Source organism: Hyperolius riggenbachi, chromosome 7, assembly GCF_040937935.1.
Source record: "Hyperolius riggenbachi isolate aHypRig1 chromosome 7, aHypRig1.pri, whole genome shotgun sequence".
Classification (NCBI taxonomy): domain Eukaryota; kingdom Metazoa; phylum Chordata; class Amphibia; order Anura; family Hyperoliidae; genus Hyperolius; species Hyperolius riggenbachi.
In genome coordinates, this window is record NC_090652.1 from 241,627,917 (window position 1) to 241,654,124 (window position 26,208).

General features: G+C 41.9%; 1 protein-coding gene across 2 annotated transcripts in view; it reads left to right on the forward strand.

Moving 5' to 3' along the window:
• ZNF385B (zinc finger protein 385B) overlaps positions 1–26,208 on the forward strand; it is a 271,136-nt gene that overhangs the window by 65,171 nt on the left and 179,757 nt on the right. For both annotated transcript variants that reach the window (XM_068245425.1, XM_068245426.1), the window contains one exon: positions 18,585–18,727. In XM_068245425.1, coding sequence (XP_068101526.1) covers positions 18,585–18,727 — 143 coding nt within the window. The remainder of the gene's footprint in view (positions 1–18,584; positions 18,728–26,208) is intronic.

The following is a 26,208-nucleotide window of genomic DNA, read 5'->3' on the forward strand; positions in this document are numbered from 1 at the left end:
GCCTTGTATCCTGGATCTCTCAGCTGTGTCAACTGGTGGCCTTGGCAGAGAAACGAATTTGAAAACACAGGATGTTAACCCTATGTCTTCTTCCATGAAAGCAGGAAGTAGACACACTGAAGATTTATTGCAGGATTTGTATCAGCTGTAACAAAAAATGTTTTTCTTTAAAGGTTATTATGCTGATGCTTATATTTTAGGGCCTAGGTTCTCGACCTGTGATACGCTTACCCCAGGGGGTACTTCTGATGTTTCTGATGTTTCTAGGGGATACTCTGACTTTGTACACTTAACCAAGAATAACAAATGTAGAGTTTTAGAGAATAATAAATCTTATTTAAAAAACACCAAATTAGTATTTTAGCTAATTAAATGCAATAGTAAATGCTTGGAAATTGTTTAGAACCAATTATCATGTATTACGATTAATTATATATTTGTCAAAGGGTACTATGTTTACTATGCTAGGGGGTACTTGGTGAGAACAGAGTTTTAAATGGGGTACATGCCAATAAAATGTTGAGAAACACTGTTTTAGAGCATAGAGGAAGTTCTGAGTTCAGATCCACTTGAACCAGGACACTATTCAGCCACTAATTTAGTTTGCTAAGCAGCGGAGGAATCACTGGCGTAACAATAGGGCCTGCAGCCCCTGCTCCCGCGGGGGGGGGGGGGGGGGCATTGGGGCGGTTAAGGGGGGGCTGGAGGGGTCGCAGGCAGCATGAGGGAAAAGCCATGGCCACGCTCGGCGGAGAGGGGGACGTTCTCCCTCACCTCGGGGCTCTCCCAGGGGGGGCGCTCAGAATTTCTGCAGGGGGCCCGGTGGGGCCTAGTTACACCTCTGGGAGGAATCAATCACTATCTGATCAAATTATAGTGGGATAGGGATCAATCAGCTTGGTATATCAGGCCTAAGTGGGGAGGAAGGCTATAGGATGTTTTGAAGACGTGTTTTTTGTGGACCTATTAGCATTTATTATAAATTAGGGTACGGTAATCATAGGATGGCAGGGGCGTAGAAATAGGGGATGCAGAGGTAGCGACCACATCAGGGGCCCTTGGGCCAGAGGGGCCCTGAAGGGCCCTCCCTTTAACTACAGTATTAGCTCCTGTGCTCATAATAATCACTTCTATAGATACTTTGAATATTTTACTTTACTTTGAATGTATAGAGTGCTTGGGGGGCCCCATTGTAAAACTTGCATCAGGGCCCCCACAGCTCCTTAGCTACGCCACTGTGGGATAGTTAGGGAGTTTCAGCTTGTGGGAGCATTCCTGTCATTCCTGAACTTGGTATGGCAAGACGTTTCATGAGTTTTCAGCATTACACTTTGTGCACAATTATTCAGTCCCCACTTGAACCCATTGACAGGTGAAAGACAACTGTGCCAAGTACTATAGAATTCCATTAGTTATGCAGTAGCTTGCTGTGAGAGCTTCTCTTCAAGGTTTATGATTTTCCTGCATATTATTAGCTGGCAGCTCAAGCAACAGAGCAACTACTGTGTTCAGTACTGTGAGATTATTGGTATACTTTACTGATCACACTATATGAACTGTAACTGTATTTATTTATTGTATTTATAAAGCGCCAACATATTATGCACCGCTGGACATTAGTTAGGGTTACAGACAATATTTAGGGGTGACATACAGCAATAAGACAATACAGGATCATGCAGCACAGTATGAGTACAAGGTAATGCTTAGTCAGTCACTGGATGGGAGCATGGAGATTAGGGAATTCGAGTTCACTCAAGAGTTCAGTCAAATCAATAGCATGGGTGTACGGTAATGGAGGTGCGTGATCAGGTAGGAGACATAAGGAGGAGGACCCTGCCGAAGGCTTACATTCTAGAGGGCGACCAGAGTTCAGCTGCGGGTTTAGAGCACCATTGAGGGGAAATAGGCCAGAGTGAAAAGGTACGTTTTGAAGGCCTTCTTGAACTATATTGGGGGGAGTTAGGGAATTTTATAGTGTTGGAGCAGCTCTTGAGAAGTCCTGAAGGCGTACATGGGACTGGGTGATGCGGGGGGGGGGGGGGCGGTTAGACGAAGTTCATTGGAGGAGTGGAGTAAGCAGCTAGGTGAATCAATTCTGAACTGGATAAACAGATAAACAGCCAGTGGATGGATTCACAAAGGGGAAATGCCGTGGTGGAGCAATGGGAAGAGTAGATAAATCATGGCTGCCGCATTCATGATGGACTGCAGCTGGGCAATTCGGGTCTTAGGGAGACCAGACAGAAGGACATTGCAGTAGTCAAGGTGGGAAATTATGAGGGCATGGATGAGGAGTTTGGTGGTGGCAGAGGTCAGGAAAGGGCTGGTCTTGCAGATGTTAATGGAGGTGGAAGTTGCAGGAGGATTTTGTGAGGTTTTTGATGTGGGGGGTGAAGGAGAGTGCGGAGTCTAGGATGACACCCATACAGCGGGCTTAAGAAGAGGTAGGGTGAATGGTAGTGTGATTAACAGTGATATGTACATCTGGGAGTGTCAGGGAATGGAAGATCATACATTTTTTTGTCCAGGTTCAGTTGCAGGAACCTAGCGGACATCCAGGAGGAGATTTCTGATAGGCAGAAGGAGACTTTGTCCATGGTAGTGGTGGATAGGTCAGGGGTGTGGAGGTAGATCTGAGTGTCATCTGCATACGGATGGTAGTCAAAACCCATGGAGGAGATAACCTTGGCAATGGAGGATGTGTATAGAGAGAACAGTAGGGTGCCAAGGACCGAGCCTTGGGGGACTCCCACCAAGAGGTGGTTGGGGTGGATGAGGACTCATTAAAGGAGGTCGTGAAGGAGTGTTTGTAGAGGTAGAATGAGAGCCATTCTACAGAATCCACCTATTGATTATACTCCTCTTAAGCAAACCTGAGACATGTGAACAAGGAAAGATTTGGATACTTACCTAAGTCAGGATGGTCCAAAGGTTTTCCAGATCCTCCTCTTGCCCACAGGCATTGATACAATTGGAATACAATCTGCATTGTATTCAAGATTGTTATTTTTGTTTTGGGGTTTTTTTGTATTTTTTTAAACTAAATGTAATGAAAAAGTATTATTTCATATGGTAATATTTATTATGAGATATGAAAAGTTATATATTTTGTATTTTTAATAACACATACTCCAAGCAAACCCCATACCGATTTTATATGAAGTGGAAAAATATGTATTTGTTGGGTTGGGCTTTAACTGTAGAAATGATAACTAGAAGCAAATTAAAGAGGTTATTTTTCAATAACATAAAATTACACTGTGGTTTGGATAGCACTGATATTGTTGTCATTATTATTATAAATGGAAATTGTTTTGTCTTTTTGACATATTAAAACCTTTCCTCCTCCAGACAGGATGAAATGAACACTTCCAGTGCACTGTAATAATATACATTCCATATGCCAGTAGCATGTCTAAGGTGATAACACATGCTACATTTGCTAATTACAAAACATCCATGTAATTTGATGTAATGGGTTTCTGTGTTCAATGGTCTTGCTTTTGGACGTTAATAATGTCATAATTTTACAGTACTTGACAGTTCATTGTTTGCAGGCACAGCATATAGCCCATATTATGACAGGACCCGCTGCTTTTAATCATAGTTCATTTTGCCATAGTGCAGAGATCTCTGGTATCCTTGTGTGAAGTAGTCGGAGGGAAGGATGGAGGTGTGTATTGAAGCCTTGTGTCTCCTTGCAGCACTGTGTTATATTTCAGTCTCAGGGTTTTAGCGGATACATTCTGTTTCTATTGCTTGCTTAGGGAAATGTTAGATGTGTCTCATCGCGGAGATCAAGGCTGGGTGATAGATTTCTTTTATTACCTTATTAAGGACAAATAGGATTCATTTAGTCAAAAATATTGAGTCTGGACACTATTTATTGTACAATTCTCAACCTATGCCAGGGCTGGGATATATGAGCGTGCCATTAATTTACATTTTGCATATTTAAAAATTACTACAATTTAAAACAGAAATTGTTATACCTGTTACACATCTAGGACTCAAATCGCATAGACTTGTTTCATGATCGGTACCTAGTTGCCGTTTGGAAATGTGTAACAGGGTAAAAGGTTTTGCCATCACAAATGCCAAACTAAACCGATGGGTTTTCAGTTATTGAAACCCCTTCAGGGTTGGAGCTGTTTTGATTAAGTGTGGCAAGGCATCCTAAAGGTTCGAGGCAGCATGACAGCAGGCTCTGGCTACAAAGGTTATGAGATGAACTCTGGTGGTGGTCGAGTTATTAAATCCTGTAGATATGAGGTTGTGGGAGCTGTGATCTAGAATAAAAATGGTTCGGGTCTCCACCTGGATTTTTTTTGCAAATGGTTGCTTACCAGTAATTTAAGTGTATCATAGTGCTTTATAGTGGCTACGCAATATGCATTACAATTAAGCTATAATTTGCACACAAAAAAAAAATCCAGGTGGAGACCATTTCTTTTTTACGTGACACACTGCACCCTTTTGGTCCAGGTGCTGATTGGTTGACTCCCTGGTGCTGGAATCACTGCATGCCTTTTTGAGCAATCAGGCAATCTCTCAATTGTTGTGGGAGGTGTGACACAGTTGCAATAGGTCCTTCAGGTATCTGGGGCCTGGATCATGTAGAACTTTGAATCTTAGCAGGCCAATTTTGAAGAGGATTCTCGATTTTATGGGTAGCCGGTGTAGTAAGCAGAGGATTTGTGTTATGTGGCAATGGCTTGAGTAGTACCATAAAGTAGTTGAAAAAGTACTATCAAAAGTATTTTTAGCATTTTCTTCATTTCTGGCGGTTTAAAGAGCATTTTATTTATAAGGGGTTAGCATATTACCTAGTCGAAAACTTAGGAGAAAAAGTGAATGGCAAATGGTCCCTCGGGCCATATACAATTCACTTTTTCTCCTAGGTGATATTTTCACACCTAATCAATAAAATGCCCTTTAAAGGACTACTGTAGGCGGGTCGGGGGAAAATGAGTTGAACTTACCCAGGGCTTCTAATGGTCCCCCGCAGACATCCTGTGCCCGCGCAGCCACTCACCGATGCTCCGGCCACGCCTCCGGTTCACTTCTGAAATTTCAGACCTTAAAATCTGAAAACCACTGCGCCTGCGTTGCTGTGTCCTCGATCCCGCTGAGGTCACCAGGAGTGTACTGTGCAGGCACAGACCATACTGGGTCTGTGCAGTACACTCCTTGTGCCATCAGTGGGATCGAGGACACGGCAATGCAGGCGCAGTGGTTTTCAGACTTTAAAGTCTGAAATTCCAGAAGTGAACCAGAGGCGGGGCCGGAGCATCGGTGAGTGGCTGCGCTGGCACAGGATGTCTGCGGGGGACCATTAGAAGCCCCCGGGTAAGTTCAACTCATTTTCCCCCGACCCCTCTACAGTATCCCTTTAAACCACTAGAAAGGAACAAAATACTCAACATACTTTTGATAGTACTTTATCACAATCTATTTAGTGCTTTTTCACTTGCAAAGTGCTAAAAATTTGATTTAAACAAAAGATGAAAAAATACCGTATCTTCTAGAAGAAAACTTTGAGAGAAAAAAGAGAATTGCTTGTGGCCCCATCTTTAATTGGTTTCCACAGATAAAAGCACTCACATTCAGGCCCACAGACCAAGAATGCACCAATGATAAACTGCATATAAAATCACAGATAAAAGGAAGGTGCCGTCTTTCCACCCGACCGGTTTCGCATTTGCCTTCATCAGGGGTGTGTGCAATTAACTTTGTCAGAACTTTTTAATTATCATAGTAAATTTGCTGATTTTGTTTTACCTTGTTTGCTTGTATGAAACATTGTAACTCGAGTCATTTGTAAGTAGGGAACCGTCTGTATAATTATCCTTTAATTGTCCAGTTTGTGATCCTGTACTGGCACTTGAGGTTCTCATATTGGATTATAGCTTTCAGAGAATCTTATTGCCAGAACCGAGCAGAGCTTAGTTCTGTGATATGGAAGGCCAGGTGTCCTTTGTAGCAATTACCTGGAATACTTAAAGGGATACTATAGATTAACATGTGTTTTTTAACCTGAGTTTGAGAGAGTTGCTGAAGTCCTGGTAAATAATGATGTATATGTTACGGTCAGAACCCGAAGTCTGGCCACTTCGGGTTCTGGCCGGTCAAATCTAGAAGTGGCCGGCTGATGCGGCCAATGTTCAAAATGAAGCTTCCCTGCGGACTTTGGCTGGCCAGAAGTTGAACGCGTTCTGGCTAAGTGTGGCCGGCCAAGTCCCTAAGTCCCCTCACCTCTATCCCGCTGCCTGCACTTCTCAAACCTCACATCAGGATGACCTGGACCGGAGAGGCAGAGCAGCGCGCACACGCGACCCGCAAGACGCAAACACTTCCATGTTGAAGTGACGTCATTGCTCACTTCCGCATGTGAAGTGTATGGGTCAGGGCGGGTAGTGTGCGCGCTGCTCTGCACCTCTCCGCCGCTCTGGTCGCCCTGATCTGAGGTCAGCAAATAGCGCAGGCTGACCCCACACCCACCCCACAAGCCATGCACAGCAAATCCCTCCAGCCATGCAAAGCACCCTGAAAAGCCCCCACCCCCACAGCCATGAAAAACTACCCCAGCCATGCACAGTGCCCAGCAAAGCCCCCCAGCCATGAAAAACGCCCAGCAACCCCCCCAGTCATGCAAAGCACCCAGCAAATCCCTCCCCCCAGCCGTGCAATGCACCCAGCAAATCCCCCCAGCCATGCAAATCGCCCAGCAAAGCCCCCCCCCCCTCCAGCCACGCATCCCCCCTCATCTGTGACTAATCGCCACTGTAATTTGATCTCTCCCCTGTGTCACCTGACTGCCACAGCAGTGCAGCTAATTTAAAAGCACATGATGTTAACAATATGTCAGCTCCCAAGAAAGCAGGATTTAAACACACTGCAGATTTATTGCAGGATTTGTTACAGCTGTAACTAAGTTAAATGCTTTTCTTTAATAAAAAGATTATTATGCTGTCTCTTTAAGAGCAGAGAGGAAGTTCCGAGTGCCATTCATGGTGCTGGACAGGACCCGGTATGCTCTGGGATTTGTGCGTTTTGGACTTTGGCCGACTGACTTTGGCCATTTCTAGAACTGGCCGGCCAATGTCAGAAATTCCCAGCATTTTGGACTTTGGCCGACGTCAAATCGGCCAGTTCTAGAAAAGGCCGGCCAATTGGCCAATTTCTGGTTTTGGCTGTAACATATACATTTCATTTGCTTATCTCTTTTGTTTACTGTAACAAATTCCTTTCACTCTGAACTGACTGCACGGTCTGCTCATTTCTGATGGGAGAGTTAATGAGGGGAGGGGAGTTTCCCTCACAGTGTAGTTAACTCTGTGTAACTGTGTGTCAGAGAGCTCTCAGAAGAAGCTGCATGTTTATGAGCTGTCTGCAAGAGAGCAGAGGAAATGTTTTAATTGTCTGTGATAGCACAGCTTTTCATATTTTTTTTTGGCTTTCAGGGAAAAATACTCTGTAGTCTGATATGCAAAAAAACAACACTGGCTGTGCATTGAAACAGACACCCCTATACGAATGATTTGTCCCGATAGAGCTAAACCCTACACACAGTTAATTAAACTTGCCTGGCGGTATTGACAGATATACACGTCAGTACAAAATATTCTGTGAACAGTATTGACGGGCATACACCTCAATATTTTCCTGCACTGTATACTAGACCTTTGCTTGACACATTTTGACAAGTTACAGAAAAAAAAAAGTTATGAAAATAATTAGATCACTTTTTGCAAAGAAATCCTGGGGAAATTGAACGCCAGGGAGGTTAAAGCTTTTGCCTCTGATATTTAACATGAAAAATAGGAAAATGTTTACACAGCTACTTAGACATTATTTGTACATTGGCATTTTATAACACGTGGGTATTGATAGTATTCCTTTAAGCACACAGTATTCAAGTTGGGGATTATTGCAGATCCTTAGACGCACCACAGCATGCCTGCAGTTTCCCTTTATTGTCAGTTTGGACCTATCTTGTGCTGTGTCAGGCTCACTCTAATGCTGGGTACACACGGTGCGTTCCTGCACTCGATGCCCCGCTTGATTCCCATCGATTCCCGGACGCTCGAGTATTTATGTCCGATTCGTGTTTTGATGGATCGTTAGGTCGATTTGGCATACTTTACATGAGATTCGACCTAACAATCATCGAAACGTGAATGGAAATGCACGGAAATAATCGAGCGGCCGGGAATTCGAGTGTGTATGTACCCAGCATAAAAGCTGCACTGACCGTTCAATCAGGCATGCCTACCTGTTTCTGTGTAGTAAGAGTGGTCTGTCACAGCAAGATATACAGCCCAGGTTTTCATCTTTGTGACAGAGGGGAAGTCTGCAATTTCTTGCACATAAAATGACCCAATGTGAGTCTTCCTTTCTCTGCTCCTTTCACTCTATCAGTGCTGTAGTATTTACGGCAATACGTAATAGAGTAGAGGAGGAAAGGCATGCATTTGCAAGCAAGTCTGCATCTTCATCATTTGCTTCAGTGTGTCATAGTAACTTTTCCTGCATGTGATATTCAGTGTGTTAAGGTTTTTTTTTTTTTTTTTTTTTTTTACAAGGCTACTGTTTATGGCTGTTATCTTCAGATCCTCTGTTATTTCAAGATAATGGTGTTTTAAATACTGTAAAGGCCCATAAACACGTCTGATTTTTGCGAACGACGGGTCGTTTGAACGTCCCGTCGTTCAGTTGTTCGCACGCCAAATCGGGCATGTGTACAGACTATCGTTCGGGTGATAAGACTGGTTTTGACCAGTCTTATCACCCGAACCACAGTCTGTACACATGCCCGATTTGGCATGTGAACGACTGAACGACGGGACGTTCAAACGACCCATCGTTCGCAAAAATCAGACGTGTGTATGGGCCTTAAGGCTCATTTCTTTTATCTTTGGCTTAGTAATGACTCTGGCCATCGCATGGCTAAGGAGGTAATTTTAGCTGTGGCTGGACAGGGGTCAAGGAATATCTACCTATAGGGGCACAGGGGGCCAGTTGGTGGGGGAGAGTTCATATAAGAAGTAAGGTGTTGCTAGGCAGTGAGTTAGTTAGTTTTGTTGTGGTACATTTATGTACATTGTCACTCTTTAGTAGTATGGGCTGTTTTCAGAGGTACTGCTTGGGATATAATGGCCAAGCAGGTATTGCTGCTTTGGTTGAAATTTTAGATGTATATTTTGGTTACAATTGATTGGTAAAAAATGTTTTTGACTGAGTTTTATCCTATAAAGTTTCCACAGCCTGATTCTTGTCATAGTTCTGGAATAAAACCTGTTTATTTGTTGTCGAGTCTTTTATGTTGTAGTAGTAACTTCTTCTTGTGCTGTGTATGATCCATTGAATATTGAGATGAGAGCTATCTTAATGAAGAAATAATAGCCAATTTTTTGAAAAAGGTGAATCTTCCCAATAGAAAGACAGAAGAAAATAAAACATAATTTGAATATATTGCTGAGAGTGAGTTCAAGTCGGCTGTTGAAAATATGAAAACCAGAAGAGGCCCTGGGCCGGATGGTTTCCCTGTAGAATTTCTCGATTCGTTTAAAGGGACTCCGAGCAGTGCAGAAACTATGGAAAGATGCATACCATTTTGAAGCTCTCTTTCTCCTCTTTCCAATGATATATAAAACGCCACCGTACGCCTTTTAGTTTTCACTATTTTCGCGATCAAAATCGCATCCACCGCGATTTCGATCGTGAAAATATCGAAAACTAAAAGGCGTATGGCTGCGTTTTATATATCGTTGGAAAGAGGAGAAAGAGAGCTTCAAAATGGTATGCATCTTTCCATAGTTGCTTGTATTACACAGGACGACTTTTCCCCAAAGTTGGCAGCTCCATTCAGCTGCTGACTTTGGGGAAAAGTCGTCCTGTGTAATACAAGCAACTATGGAAAGATGCATACCATTTTGAAGCTCTATTTCTCCTCTTTCCAATGACACATAAACCATCACCCTACGCCTTTTAGTTTTCTATATTTTCGTAATCGAAATCGCAGCATCCGCAATTTCGATCGCGAAAATAGCGAAAACTAAAAGACGTAGGGTGGCGGTTTATATATCGTTGGAAAGAGGAGAAAGAGAGCTTCAAAATGGTATGCATCTTTCCACAGTTTCTGCACTTCTCGGAGTCCCTTTAAAGAAGAATTCGCTCCATATTTTGTGAAATAATCAATAAAGAGAGAGGAGGAAAGATCTTCTCAGATACCTCCAGTGAAGTGTTAATTACAGTGATAACGAAAGAAGGGAAAACTCTTAACACCTGTTCAGACCTTCATCCCATTTCAATCATAAATCATGATGTTAAAATGTGTGCAAAGATCTTGGCATCCCGACTTGAAACCATTTCAGAACTTATATTGGGGGAGCAACAGATTGGATTTAGAAAAAATAGACATATTAAAGATAACATTTACATTGCTATCAATTTTATTCACAACTGTAGATCTACTGAGCAGGAGGGTATTGTGATCACGATAAATTCTGAGAAAGCGTTTGATCGGGTTCACAGACCACTTCTGATTAAAATTCTTTAAAAAATAGGCATAGGCCCTTCTTTGATTAACCGAATTACTAGTCTAGTCTTAGTCTGCTTGTGTGAGAAAGAATGGCTATAACTCAAATAAATTCCATATTGAAAATGGTGTGAGACAGGGGTGTCCCCTATCCCCAATACTTATTAACATGTATCTTGAAGCTTTGATGCAAGTGATACAAGGTGTCCCCCTAAAAGAGGGCTTAGAAATTATGGAGAAGAAATAAAGGTATTAACATACACTGATGATATTTTACTTACACTAACTAACCCTGTTGAATCAGTTAAAAAACGTCTCTCCTGGCTTAATCTTTATGGTGCTATGGCTAATTATAAAATCAATGAAACCAAATCAATAATTATAAAAATATCTGGCAAATACCAAACAATCAACTCCAACTAATTCAATACAAGCTACTGAATAGATGTACCTTTCCCCTGCCCGGATGGCTAGAATAAAGGGAAGCCAGACTAATGAATGTTGGAGATGTGGGGCAGATGACGGTACTCTGACATATTCTGGGCATGCCCCAAAATACAGAAGTTGTGGACAGCCATAATATCTTTTGGCAGAGATGATAATAAGCCTTTTGAAGACCTGGACACCAAATCGATGATTCTTGGGTTAGGGGATGAAGATGGTAGCCCTTCTTTAAAAGAAATAGATGTTTTGGGGGCCAATTGACTGATTGTGCTGAGATGGAGATGGGATGTCCTACACCCTTGAAGAATGTGCTCTATCTATGGAAGAGGGCTCATCATTAAATAAAATAAATGTAATCAGATCCTCTTGGGACAATATACTAAGCATGACAACGTGATTCAGGAACAGTTATAGAGGAGAATGAGAATAAGAACTAATGGAATGTGGTGAAGTATAATGAATGGAAAGAGTGAGTATGCATGTTCAGTAGTGTGTGTTTTAAGGCAAGTGTGAACGTAAGGTATGAAGAGGTGGAGTATGGAAAATCCTAACTCCAATTTTTGTATCATATGGAGCATACTTGAAGGGGTTATAGAACAACTCAAGGCCTGATTAACTACTAGGCTTAGGAATATTACGTAGGCGGAATTGTTTACAACTTTATTACTTATTTATTGATTTTTGCATTATTATACTTTGTTCTTTTAAAGTTGATGAAAAAATACAGGTTTCATTTATTAACCTCCCCGGCGTTCTATTAAGATCGCCAGGGCGGCTGCGGGAGGGTTTTTATAAAAAAAAAATCTATTTCATGCAGCCAACTAAAAGTTGGCTGCATGAAAGCCCACTAGAGGGCGCTCCTGCCGCATATTTCTGATCGCTCCTTGTTTTGCTTTTCTCGTCGCCATGGCGACGAGCGGAGTGACGTCATGGACGTCAGTCGACGTCCTGACGTCAGCCGCCTCCGATCCAGCCCTTAGCGCTGGCCGGAACTGATTGGTCCGGCAGCGCAGGGCTCGGGCGGCTGGGGGGACCCTCTTTCGCCGCTGCTCGCGGCGGATCGCCGCAGAGCGGCGGCGATCAGGTAGCACATGCGGCTGGCAAAGTGCCGACTGCGTGTGCTGCTTTTTATTTTGCGAAAATTGGCCCAGCAGGGCCTGAGCGGCACCCTCCGGCGGTAATGGACGAGCTGAGCTCGTCCATACCGCTCAGGAGGTTAAGTGGTAAACCAACAATGATGCAAAATAATAACCCGACCCAAGAGGGCTGCGGTGAAGCTTGTATTAAATGGTTGGGCATATGATACAAGAGTTGAGTTGGAAAAAAAAAAGAGAGCTATCTTGTGAGCTGCCTACTTTTGCAACTGATACAGTGTTTTCCCCAGGCTTTTTTAGCAAGGTTCTTCACCCGGGTAATTTTGGTGAGCACTCGGCTGTCATCAGCTTGTGTCCTCATCCTCCTCCTATGCTGTAAGCAGAGTTGTGCTGCCCTTTCATTCCCCCATCGCGCTCCACCCGGCTACTTTTTCATGCCACCCGGCTGGAAAAAAAAAAATCTGAGAACCCTGTGATAGCAAACATTCAGAAAATATAATGTATCATACATGATAACATCAATTATAGTTGAAGAGCAAATGTTAAAAATACTGAGTTCAGGCACTGTAATAGAAAGTGTTCTCCGGGACCTTCTACTGTGACTGGAGCGGAAGAGTGGAGCAACATTGTATTTAAATAAGAAAATTGAAAGCCGTTCCAAGCTAGTAAAACTTTTCTATTATTTCAGCATTGAGATTTGGATTATTACAAATGCACATTTGTGGCCAGCTCCCTTTTAAGTGCACATGTGTTACTATGTGTGCAGAGCAGAGCTAAGATTAAGGCTGTATTCTGTGTAAGCTTACATCCTCTGCTCAGCTGCATTCCATTTAAAACAACAAGGCTGCAGAGAGACTTTAAATGTAATTGTGCATCTCAACTTTCACTTATGAAATCCTGACCACAGCAACAATAGCCGGTGTACACCCCCTCTGTCTTCTGACTGTACTCCAGGCAAGGCATTGGAGGGTCATGGCTTAGTGGAGGTTCACATAACGACAAACCAGCCTTTGCACAAATGGAGAGGCCATTTTATGAGCCATAGGGATGGAGGGCAGTGTAGCTAGACACACTGTGGGCAAGAACAGTAATAACTTACACATTTACTGTGACCTAGGAAGAGAAAGAAATTGGGCCAATCAAAGTAAAAAACAGCAGCTCATGTTGCTTAATTAACCAGCAACTAGATGCTTTTACTCTATCTGGGTCTGGGATGGTTTTCAGTTTAGAAGATTTTTATTTTGCTTGTCCATACATGTAAAAGATCTTTCAGGGCACTTAAGAGTCTAATTTGTAGAACTTGGTATGGTAGATATTATGGCAAGCCTCCAGTAAATGTAGCCTTGAACTTGGTTTGAATTATGCAAGTGGAAGTTTGTCTTCTTTCCATAGAAGTGAACAGAAAATCGAAAATCGGCCTACTGTATTGGGACAAGACGGCAGCTGTGTCCTTTAAATACTGTACAGACAAGCACCTAGCTATCTCTACATCTCCTCAGCACCATCTAGCAGCAGGAGGGTGAATTCTATCAACTTGTTTTTTTAACCTTACCTTTGCTCTTTAGACTGCTTTACTGCTTTCTCTAATAGGAATGTGTTGGTATTTATATTTCACAGCTTTTCTCTCTTTAATCCAAAGTATCTCAGGAGTGAATAGGGTTCCACTTGTCAGAATTAGTACTGCTGAGCAGCCGCTACTAGACTAGTTTGTGCACTATGGCATACATGCTAGATCAGATGATTAGAAACCCCTAATATAATGATATAAAAGAAAAGAAAAATTTTGGGGGAAAAAATGTACTACTGTAGTTCCATTTATTTCAAAGCAACAATCAAAATTATAATACTTATTATTTTCCCTTTTCTGCCATTTGCAAAGTGGTTATGAAAGGAAAGAGTCACATGACCGGTGGTTAATTATGCAAAACAATTCCCGCGTGCTAATGCCAGTATTTCGCCGGAAAATGTATTTGTTCAATACAATTTTTCTCTTAAATGGTATTGAATCTTTCTAAGGAAGCCAATTACTCTGCATTATTTTTTCTTGCGACGCGAGAATGTCCTTATAATGAATGTTTCAGTTCTTTTATATTACTTGATTGCTTACGTTTTATTCCAATAGTTACTTATAATTAAAGTTGTGCGCCGCATCCTAAATATAGTGCGTTCTTTGTCTGCAAAGCTGAGGGAGCTGTAGATAAGTTTCCCGTCCCAGAATAACCCAATCAGAACTTTGCTACTCTTTATAATAATCTTCCTTTGGGAAATTCTCTGTCTCTAAAAGCACGGCACTTTTTTTTCAAGCTGTGTAACATGGCAACTTTGTGTTAAAGAATAATACTCTGCTTAATTAATTAGTTTTATGCAGTTTTCAAATGTTTAGGCTTCGCTGATTAGTAAAAGAAAAATGTATTTGAGTACTTGCTTTTTCTATTGTTAATGTGCACCTGACACCTACACACCAAAACCCCAGTACTCCTCTGCAAATTTGTCATTGTTATTAAAGGGGAATTGGAGACTGTGTTGTTACTCAATTTTTTTCCATGTTTAATTCAACTTTTCTAGATAAGTTATTTTTGGAATAGTTGATCACATGACTCGGAGCCCTTGAGAAAAGCTGCCTGGAGAGGGATTCACCTGACCCTTTCCAACTCCTCCCTCTGCTGCTGAGTTTTATTCTTTGTGACCAGTACTGCAGCTACAAGCTTAGCCGAGTCTTTCATTCCTATCCAGTTCCATATGCTCAATGTGTAATTAAGGATTTATCCCTTTCCAATTTCTCCAGTGTGATGATAAAAGACATGTCTATCATTAAAATTACCAAGTGAAAACATTTCTGTATCAAGACCATTATTTTTTTTCCTCTAGGAATCTGCATGGTGTCTACTGTAAAAAGCAAAACTAAGAATTAGGAATGGTCAGAATGGCGAATCTGACGGAATTCCAAAGTTTTGCACACAATTTCAAACAAATTCAAAATTTCACAGATATTGAGTTTGCTTTGAAAAATCAGGAAATTGTAATTTATTGCAAATACATTTTTGTACTCTACATAAGACGGTTAGAAAAATTTACAAAAATATGTTCACAATAAGCTACAATTTTGCTTTGAATTTTCGCATCCTCGTTTCGAATTTTTACTTCGAACTGCCTCATTCATGTCCCTTGAGAATGCGAAAAACATTTGTGTATTAAACAAATGTAATTTCATGTAGCTTCTTAAATGTATGCATCAGATTTCTGTGATTTACAACTTCCAACTCAAAATTACGAAACTCCAAAGTAAAAGTGAGATAACGTATGAGAAAAGATTTATACCTTTAAGGCCTTTATATTAGTTTTACCATATTTGCATAACACCTTTTGACCATCTAACCAGTGGTAACTACCTAAACTCAAGGTGACAATACAATAATCAACTTTCACTTACAGTACAATTTATTTTAAGTAATTTTTTGCATAGGAGGTGCTGTATAATTATTTCATAGAAAAGGCGAGAAAGAAAACTTGTAGATAAAGATTACAGAATTTGTAACACTGGTAAAAAAAACAATTGTCCTATTGATTTTATTAGTGCTATTGCGCATTGAAATTGAGATACCTTTGATGTCAGTTCAGTATTAAATTAACATATGTTGGACTGCAGGTCAACTGATAATGCTAATATCCTTGGACCTTTGTCTTCTGTTTTAAATTAAAAAGATGTTATAATAAGAGTAACCTGAAGTCAAGGGTCCATGAACTCTAGCCCTCTCAATGGACCTTTGAGTTCAGTTTCCTTTCTGAGGTCAACCAAATGACCAAAAACTATAGTTGAATTAAGCACACAGCAATTCTGACAGTGTTTATACAAGAAACGTCATGTGCATTGCTCACATAGTGCAACTTGCACCATGTTCACAGTGCATGCATACCTAGTATATTGCATGTTGCACAAATAGCAGAGTGTGCGCTATTGAAGCCTTGCTTGAGAATTGCTTTGCATAGACAATTTTACCATAGTTTAGTGATCAACCCCAAGGAGAGATAGGTAAGTAAGGATAAGGAAGGTGCAATGACTCTTTAAATATTAGCAATGATTCTTTAAATATTTTTGGATAATCAGCCCCAATATATAATTGCTAGTAAATTTGTTATCCAATTGTCTTTTTTTCTACAATTTCCCTTCAATCCCTGTACACGTGCTCAACAAAACCACCTGATTGTCGTCTGATTTTGGTCTGTTGCACAACAGTCAGGCATGTGTATGCGTAGCTAATCACTGATAACAAGCGGTTTGCCTGATCCAACTGGCTGATCAACTCACACGTCTGTTGAGCTGATATCGTGCAGTTGGCCACATGTGTACAACATCATGAGAACGTCGTACTTGTTTTGAATGCGCCCATGTTGTACAGTCCCTCATTTCGCTTGCACGTGCTGTATGTTAATCAGCTGGTCATTCAGTTGGTTGGTGTGCGGAAAATACAAGTAGTGTAAACATTTTGTCTTGGGGGTCGATCATGTCGTGGTGTTTGTCATGCACTTTGTTGGACATGTGTACACATTTTTATACAAAGGGCTGAATATAAGCGAGAACATATATACAGTATATTCCTTTTGTAGTAAACTCCAAGGGACTAGGAAAAGTAGTTTAACTTCTAATAAACTTCTGAGTTTACTATATCAAAATTGGTCATACATTGTATATTTATACAGATGCATTAGCTGGGACCTGAGGACTGTGTTTACTATATCCAGAGGTTTCCTATATTATTATTATTATTTAGTATTTATACAGTATAGCGCCGACATCTTCTGCAGCGCTGTACAGAGTATATTGTCTTGTCACTGAACTGTCCCTCAAAAGGGCTCACAATCGAATCCCTACCATAGTCATATATCTATGTATTTATTATGTAGTGTATGTATCATAGTCTAGGGCAGGGGTGTCAAACTCAAATGCAAAGTGGGACGAAATTGTACACAGGGACCTAGTCGCGGGCCAACCACAATGTCTACTGGCGACCTTCCTCCCTTTTTAAAGTTCTTTGGTGTCTTATGGCCCCTCTCCAACCCACATACAGTTCCCTGGTGCCTAGTGGTCCTCCCTCCCCTAAACAGTTCCCTGGTGTCTAGAGACCCCCAACTCTCCCCTATACAGTTCCCTAGTGTTTTGTGCTACCCCTGGTGTTCTAGGGCTTCACCTGCAATATAGATTCCCTGGTGGTCCAGAGAGGGCCAAACATAATGTAAAGTGGGGAGACCACTTGAGGACCAAATTGAATGGCTCTGAGGGCCAGATTTGGCCCACGTGCTGGAGTTTGACATGTATGGTCTAGGGGGAAGCCAATTGACTTATCTTTATGTTTTTGAGATGTGGGAGGAAATCGGAGTGCCCAGAGGAGACACACGTAGACATGGAAAGTACATAGAAAACTCTGTGCAGATAGTGCCCTGGCTTGGATTAAAACTAGGGACCCAGCGCTGCAAGGCGAGTGCACTAACCACTACGCCACCGTGCTGCCCACATATCAGAGTTTACTATAACCAGATTCTATTGTATTCACTAAAATTCACTAAAATATTCTCTTTACACTGTCAAATGAAAATTCTTTTATAGGTAGGAAACCAAGACTAATGCAACATATCAAGCAGTAATGCATTCAGAATCTGAGACTAATACATTATATTGTGATTATGTAAGCTTTTCTTGGCTCCAGACTACCAACTGGTAGTGCAAGCTTCTGTGCAAAACCATGTCAGAAATGCACCCGTGGTACTGTTGGAAGTAATAAGAATAATTTCACAAAGATAATGCAGACATTTATTGCAACACTGGCAAAGTTTTCAGTATCTAATTCCTGTGTGAAGAGGAGTAACTGAAATGAAAAATTCTGTTTGTTAAAAACCATTACAGATAATGTGTAGCATCAAGCATAATTTAAAGAGAAACTTTAGTGAAAAGGGGAAAAAATAAATCAATACATTGAAAAGTGAGAAGTTAGAAGAGAGATCAAGAAGTAATTGATATTTGCCATGTAAATTGTTCATATTGTTTGAACCACATTCAGACTCCTGCACGTAATCATATTTACTACTGGCAGACATGAAAAAAAACAGACGGCACCAATTGCCATTATCTATAACCACGTACCCTAACAATGCGATAGGCTAAACGGTTGGCGTTTGTTTTTTGTAGATATACCTATGCACAGAGGGAGGTACTGTTTGCTTGGCAGCTGGAAACAGACGTTATTTCCCAAAATGCTGCAAGGCTCCCACAGGGTGATGTCAGGACCAATATCAGCCATACAGATGTCACTGATGGTAAAGATTTGATGGTAAAAGGGGGTATCAGCTTCTGATTGGGATGAAGTTCAATCATTGGTCACAGTTCCTCTTTAATGCTACATTTACACAGTCATTTTGGATTTGTTGTCTTTACAATAGGTATAAGGGGGGCTGGGCTACAATAAGTCATGTTGTTCATGTGAATTTAACATTCTGTTTCTGTCTTGCAGGGGGTACATGTCACAGCACTACTCTGCCTGCACTAGTACGGACCCCCAGCCTCATGATGCAGCCGTCCCTGGATATGAAACCATTTGTGTCATTTCCAATGGATAACAGTCCTGGCGTTGGTCTCTTCCCAAATTTTAACACAGTAGGTGCTCTTACCGTTTGTTAATTTATGTTTCTTTTATTTAAAGTGTTCCTGCAGTGAGAGGCATGTGGAGACTGCTAGATGCTCCGCCTCCAATACTAACAGCCACTGACTGAAATGAACAATGGACAAATATACAGATCAGCTCACCTGACTTAAGTCTAGTCATGCAACTTGCATGCATGCTTTTTTTAATTCAAGTGTGTGAGGCAACTTAAGTTCTCTGGATGCGTTGCAGAACATTCTGTGATCCTGAAAAACTGGCCCAGATATTAGGCAGCAAATGTTTGCAACTTTTGCCTGGAACATATCAGATGATAGACCATATCTCTGGGTAACACTCCACATAATTATGTTTTAGGGGCACCATGCTTATTTATTTTTAGGGCACACTTCCTAATTATTTTTTAGGGGACACGATGCTTAATATTTTGAGGGACACACTGTCTAATCATGTTTTGGTGTACACTATTCAATTGTGCTTTAGGGACACACCACCTGTTTGTGTGCCTAATTATGATATTTGTGGGGTAAATGCAATCTCATTATGTTGATTGTGTGGACACGCTACTCAGTTGTGTGCCTAATTATGTTGTTTGGGGTAAATGCTGACTCATTATGTTGTTTGTGAGGACACGCTACTCAGTTATGTTGGTTGGTGGATGTTCTGCTAATAATGTTGTTTTGTGGAGTATGTTGACAAATCATATTGTTGTGGAAAACATGTTGTCAAGTTATGTTGTTTGGATGGGACTTGCTGCCTAATAAAGTTGTTTGGGTGGATATGCTGCCTAATTAGTCGTTTCGGCTGACATGTTGCCTAATTATGGTGTTTAGAGATATGCTACCTAATTCTTTTTTTCAGAGGGGCAGGCACACTGCCTAATTAGTGATATGGGTGATATGACTACTTAGTTATGATGTAAGTTTCTAGGAGTGGTTATGGCGGCGCGGCATACTTCAGAGAAAGACTTTAGATCAGTGGTGAGCTGCAGTGGAGACAGGAGAGTGGTGCCCCTGTAGTGGTGTGTATACAGGAAGTAAGCACTTCCTGTATACGCGTAACGCATCGCTAGTAAGGGCACCGCTCTCCTGTCTCCACTAAGGGTCACCGCTAATCTGAGGTCTCTCTCTGAAGTATGCCGTGCTGGTGCCAGGCAATGCAGCGAAGGTGATGCGGGGACTCTGTAGAGGGGGGGGGCCGCCAGCGCAGGGACGAAGGCGGGAGGAATTCTGGGTGGGCTGGATGCCGCCCCTTGGATGAGGCCGTCTGACGCACGTGGTTCAGGCTGCATCACACAAGGTCTCCCCTTGCATGGGGGACACATGGGAACACAGGAGGACAAATGAGGCACAAGGGGGACAAAATAATTAAGGAAGAACATCTATAAGATGCTCCTGGATCATGGACACACCAGGATTGGTATATTTTTTCCCCTGGATTCTGTCCTCTAAAACTAGGTATGTCTTATGTCTGGAGCGTCTTATATGCCAAAAATATGGTACCTCATAGTCTGCATGCATGTTAAGCACTTAGATAACTGAACAAACCATAACCGTCAGGCCAGACCAAGATAAGTCGATTGAGATAGGAAGGGTGAGAGAAGGGAAGGACATCTTGGGGGGAAATACATCAGTTATCACTTATCAGTCAGCCAAATGCAGCCTTATTAATCCACAAGGCAGGGTTATCGCTGATGATGTACAGAGGTACCTCTGCTGCCTGATCCATGCTTTGTCTGTTTGTGCCTTGACAAAGGGGACCTATCTGGCCCCAAAAGGATCGTCAGATTGGATGAATCATAATTGTTTTATGTATGCATTGGGACAGTAAACTTAATTGTTCCTTAAGAAGTCTGTGTGCGGATCCCCTTTTTGATTCTTGGATTTGGATTGCTACAGAATACCCAGCACCAGCTCTTCTCCACTTCTTGATGTGCATTTTCTTAATTTGATTTGAGAGAAGGAAAAGACATCCTGGGGGAAAATACATCAGTTATCAGTCAGGCAAATGCAGCCTTATTAATCCACAAGGCAGGGTTATCACCGATGATGTACAGAGGTAACACTGCTGCCTGATCCATCTGCAAACAGACAAGAGGAGTGAATATTGCTTGATGCCTGTGTAAATAGAACTTGATGTCTGTGCGTAGCTTCAGGTCATATACTATAGCAATGAGCAGAAGAATACTAATATTACACACACAGGCTTATTTAATAACCTGTGCGTGTAACCTGTACAGTCCAATAAACCACTGCAAATAATCAGAATTGATCTTTTACAGATCTGACTACAATGACCTGAAAACAGATTGCTTTTCTAGGGTTAGAAGCACTTCACCTGCGTTCTGTCCACTAACTTATTAAAGAGGACCTGAACTCTTGCACAGGACAGAAGGAAAACATAGAGAAATGCACCCTCTATGTATTTAGAGAGTTTAGCCTGTCTAATTCCCCCTCATTTGTGTCTAATCACTAGAGTAATTTGATCTCTCAGCTGTGTCAGCTGGCTGCCTCATCAGAGCAGCTAACTTGTAAACACAGGATGTTAACAATATGTCTGCTTCCATGAAAGCAGGAAGTAGATATAATTCCGATTTATTGCAGGATTTCTATCAGCTGCAACAAATAAATGTTTTTCTGTAAAGCTTATGACACTGTTGCTTATCTTTTAGAGCAGATAGGAAGTTCTGAGTTAAGGTTCGCATAAACCTGGTAATGGCTTCTTTTTATTCCTAGAATGCCCTTAAAATACCCTTTTAGGAGACATTTTCTAGTGCTACGAAATCCTCCTTATATAAAGTGCGTTGTACCCGCCATTTATTAGATTGAGAAGTGGAATAACAGGTTCCCTGGTAAGTGCTCTGTGCGTAGAATTGCAGTGCAGGAAGCTTGCAGCTAGCTGGGGAGGCCTCTCCACTCTCCGCTCCAAATGGGGGAATTGATTTTTTTTTTCGTAACTGGAAAGAGCAAATTGATTTTGGGTTTCATCTCATCAAAAGCTGTTTTCTTTTGGATTTAAATCAATGTTTCATCAACAGGGATGAGTAATATGTTTGCTTACAGGGGTGTTTTTACTTTGACTTTAGTTGTCAAAGACGTTTAATACATCCATCATGTAAACATGCGTTAAATGTTTTACAAACTTCACTGGATTTACCTAAATATTGAGTGCACTGTATTTAGGTATCAAGGATGTCATGCAAAAGTCACAAATGTGGCATATATGCATTTAGCAGCCAACTTTTTTAGAGGCTTGCAAGTGCTCCAGGCCAATTTATTTTAGCACATTTTTTTTATTTCTTATATGTTACATTTCCCTGATACTAATGAGTACTGCTGTAATGTGTATGTATGGCCACTTGTCACTAGAGGGCAGTGTGAGACAATAACAGTGGACTTCTGCTTCTAGTGTCTTTATTTTCTGCTCAGCAGAGAGAGATCAAAGCATTCCAATAATTTACAGCATTAGTTCTGCTGACTAAAGTAAAAAGCTGCACACTTATTTCAAAGGAAATAACTCTATTGAAGTTGCTCTGTACCGCATTCACATTTACCATTGAACCAATTACTGGTCTGAGCCATGCTTTGAGTCCTACAGGAGAAAAATGCTTTACAAATGTTGTTTGCTGTTGTTTTTTGTATATTGTTTTAATTATTTCATGTGGTCCTAGATAAAATGTTTGTTTGTTTTGTTCAATAAGTTAATAGGGATTTTACATAAAAAATATTTTGTATGTACCAGCTAGAGCCAGTAGGTGGAGTTCTCAAGCAGTCACTGGGGATGATTGCTTCCTATGTGCTTTGAAGTCAGATTAGAAACATTAAAGGATACCACAACCGAACGGTTGTGGTAAAATTGATTGCCGCACTGTGTAGGGGGTAATGAGCGCATACCTGCATTTCCTCCAGCCCCCCTCCATCTGCCGCCGTTCTTAGATTATCCATGCCGGTATCCGGCGACTTTACTGAACTTTACCCCGGACATACTGCGCCCTGTGTGCGCAGTATGTCCTTCCCCCTTCGCTTCTGGCCGGCGCATAGTGCCAGGCGCAGAAGCACGCTGTCCCCTTTTTGCTGCGTGTGCGCTCCATTACACCGAGCGTCACATGATTAGCACTTTATCGAATTTACACCGAATGCGGAAAAACCTTGATGAATACAACTAGAAATCGATACACTTCGAATTCGGTAATTTAGTGAACTGGAAAAAGTTATCGCAAAGACAATGATGAATCGAGGCCTATATCTCCAAAGAATCTGGTTTTCTCATAAAGCGACCAATGTAAAATGCACTATAATTTACCTTTTTCCTATGTCGCTGTCACTTACAATAGGTAGTGAAAGTTTGACAGATCTGACAGGTTTTGGACCTCAAAGCCCTTAATGAATGGCTGTTGCTCAGTCCATTTGCCAAAATAGTGTACAAACAAGCAGTGAGGCTGGCCAACATCTTTGTATAGATCCTTTAATACTAAGAATCTCCCTTGAGAAGATGGACCAGTCTAAAATCTGTCTAATCTGTCAGCTTTTTACTACCTACACTTATAGTAAGAAACATAGGGAAAAAAGTACCGTATTCTGTGTCTCTGCTCCTGTGTATAAAGTCTTTCCTTCCGTACATTCAGGCACGGGGAGACACCGACTAGGGGGCGGGACAAAGCAGCCACACGGGACGGAAGTAAAGACTTCATACACAGGAGCAGAGACACAGAATACAGGGCTTGTCAGAGCGGCCACATAGGTGACAGAAGGGGGGACATTAATACACGAGCGGAGACTAGGGACAGAGAGACCACACAGGGAGAGGGGGGACATGTAATACACAGGGAGACACACAGACAAGGGGGCTGGACAGAGGCTACACAGGGGTCAGGAGGGGGGGTAATCACAGAAAAGGACAACACCACAGGGGACACCTGGGGACAGAAGCTGGACAGAGCAGCCACACAGAGGGCAGAAGGTGGGGGGGGGGGGACATCCAGAGTCAGAAGAAGACACCTGGGGATACACAGGGTACACCTGGGGGCAGAAGGGGAAACACAGGAGATCAAAGAGGACAGAAGGGGACACCATTATAAGACACTCCTGGAATATGGACACACCAGAATTAGTATATATTTTTCCCCTGCTTTTTGCCCTCTAAACCTGGGTGCGTCTTTTATTCCGGAGCGTCTTATACGGCGGCAAATACGGTGATTTATTGTGCATTGTACTTTGGAAGAAATGTACATGTTATATGTATGCATTTTACAGTTCTTGTGATAGTGGTCCCCTGACAACTATATTGGAGCTACTAAGATGCTAAGCAGCTGTTACTGCAGTTCCATCTTATCTTATCTTTTTTCTGTATTTCATGTGTAAATGTAGACATGCTGGGCATGGTTTTCTCTCCTATTGTGTCTTGTCTTTGGTTTATTGATTTTTCTGACCCACCCTAATGTGCATTGTGAAAGGTGTGATCTATATTACTTGTATTGCCTGTAAATCTACATAATTTATTTCCATTCTAAACTACACATTTTTACAGCTTGATTAAAGATGTTAATGCTGTGTACGTTTTTGATGGTGAAAAATGCCACTCCCCGATTCCACGATTTCCTCCCATGTCGATTACCAATTCCGCGGATTTCCTTTTTCCAATTCGCGAGGAGTCTTTTTTGGTCATTTTTTGCATTCTCTGATTGGTCAAATACTTCTAAGTTGACTCTACATTCTCGGATTGGTCCATTGCTTCCGAATTCTGTAATTGGGCTAAAATTACCGAGTTGCGGAAATGCGGTCCTGTATAAATCTGATTTCTGAGTTCCGATCGAAAATGCGGAAAACTTCATTTCTGCAGAATACAAATAAGCATCCCTATTTATCACACAAAAAGGAGAAGATGGAAATGACAAGATTTATAATGTGTTCTCAGATAATAAAAAAAACATATATAAGTAGATAAATACTTGCTCTACTTACATAACATATGTGTTGCACTGTCCATGTGATTTTAGTGATTTTTTTTATAGTAAAAATCCTTCTTATGATTCTCCATTTAACTGTGTCTATCTTGAAGCCAATCCTGAGTCATTTCCTCCCTTACTCTACTCTGCCTGATTGTGTATGCATTGCCCGCCCTCCTCCCAGTCATCAGACACTCCCACCCAGCTCTGCATTAGAAAGTGCATTGTCTCAGCATGAGAAATATTGGCCAATCAGATAGGAACAGAGGTGTGGGAGGGGAAAACAGGAGGGAAAGAAGACAATCAGGCTGCATTCGTTTTGTCTGAGGGGAAAGTAAAGAAGAAAAAAACAAAACTCAGCATGCCCTGCAACTTCCTTTGTGCGGCAGATGTACCAAATAATAGCCAGGGAAACTGGGGAATGATCTTTTATGGAGAAGAAAAATAAGAGTGATTTTTAACTTTTGCATTGCCTGGTTAGCATCCATATTACTTGTTTACCAGATAAAAATTAAGAATTGATTTTTGAGTTTATGCCCGACAGGTACACTTTAACCACTTGAGGACCCACCCTTTACCCCCCCTTAAGGACCAGCGCTAGTTTGAGTGATCTGTGCTGGGTGGGCTCTGCAGCCCCCAGCACAGATCAGGGTGCAGGCAGGGAGATCAGATTGCCCCCCTTTTTTCCCCCCTATGGGGATGATGTGCTGGGGGGGTCTGATCTCTCCTGCCTGCTGTGGGTGGCGGGGGGGGGCACCTCAAAGCCCCCCTCCGCGGCGAAATCCTCCCCCTCCCTCTCCTACCTGGCCCCCTCCTGGAGATCCGGCTGCACAGGACGCTATCCGTCCTGTGCAGCCAGTGACAGGCTGTCTCCTGTCACATGGCGGCGATCCCCGGCCGCTGATTGGCCGGGGATCGCCGATCTGCCTTACGGCGCTGCTGCGCAGCAGCGCCGTACAAATGTAAACAAAGCGGATTATTTCCGCTTGTGTTTACATCTAGCCTGCGAGCCGCCATCGGCGGCCCGCAGGCTATTCACGGAGCCCCCCGCCGTGATTTGACAGGAAGCAGCCGCTCGTACGAGCGGCTGCTTCCTGATTAATTAGGCTGCAGCTGGCGACGCAGTACTGCGTCGCTGGTCCTGCAGCTGCCACTTTGCCGACGCACGTTATGAGTGTGCGGTCGGCAAGTGGTTAAGAAAGAAAAATGAAGATTAGAGAATGGAAAATTGCATGTTAATTTTTTGCTTTGTTTTTTTGTTTGTTTGTTTGGGTAGAACAGAGAAGGACTAGAATCAAGTTTCTATTGCTGTCTAGGTTTCTGGCCTATGTGAAGATTTCTCCTCATTTTCTGTTTTCTGACAATGGACTTCACTGAGTGGAATCTGCAAAACAGCAATTAAAAAAAAAAAATCCTCCTGGACTAAGAAAAGTATTTGTTTTCTATTTTCCCATTTGAGAGATTTTTATCACTTTTTGTTCTTAGAAAGAAAGAACTCTCTCTCGAATAAGGACAAAATCAGAAATAAAAACA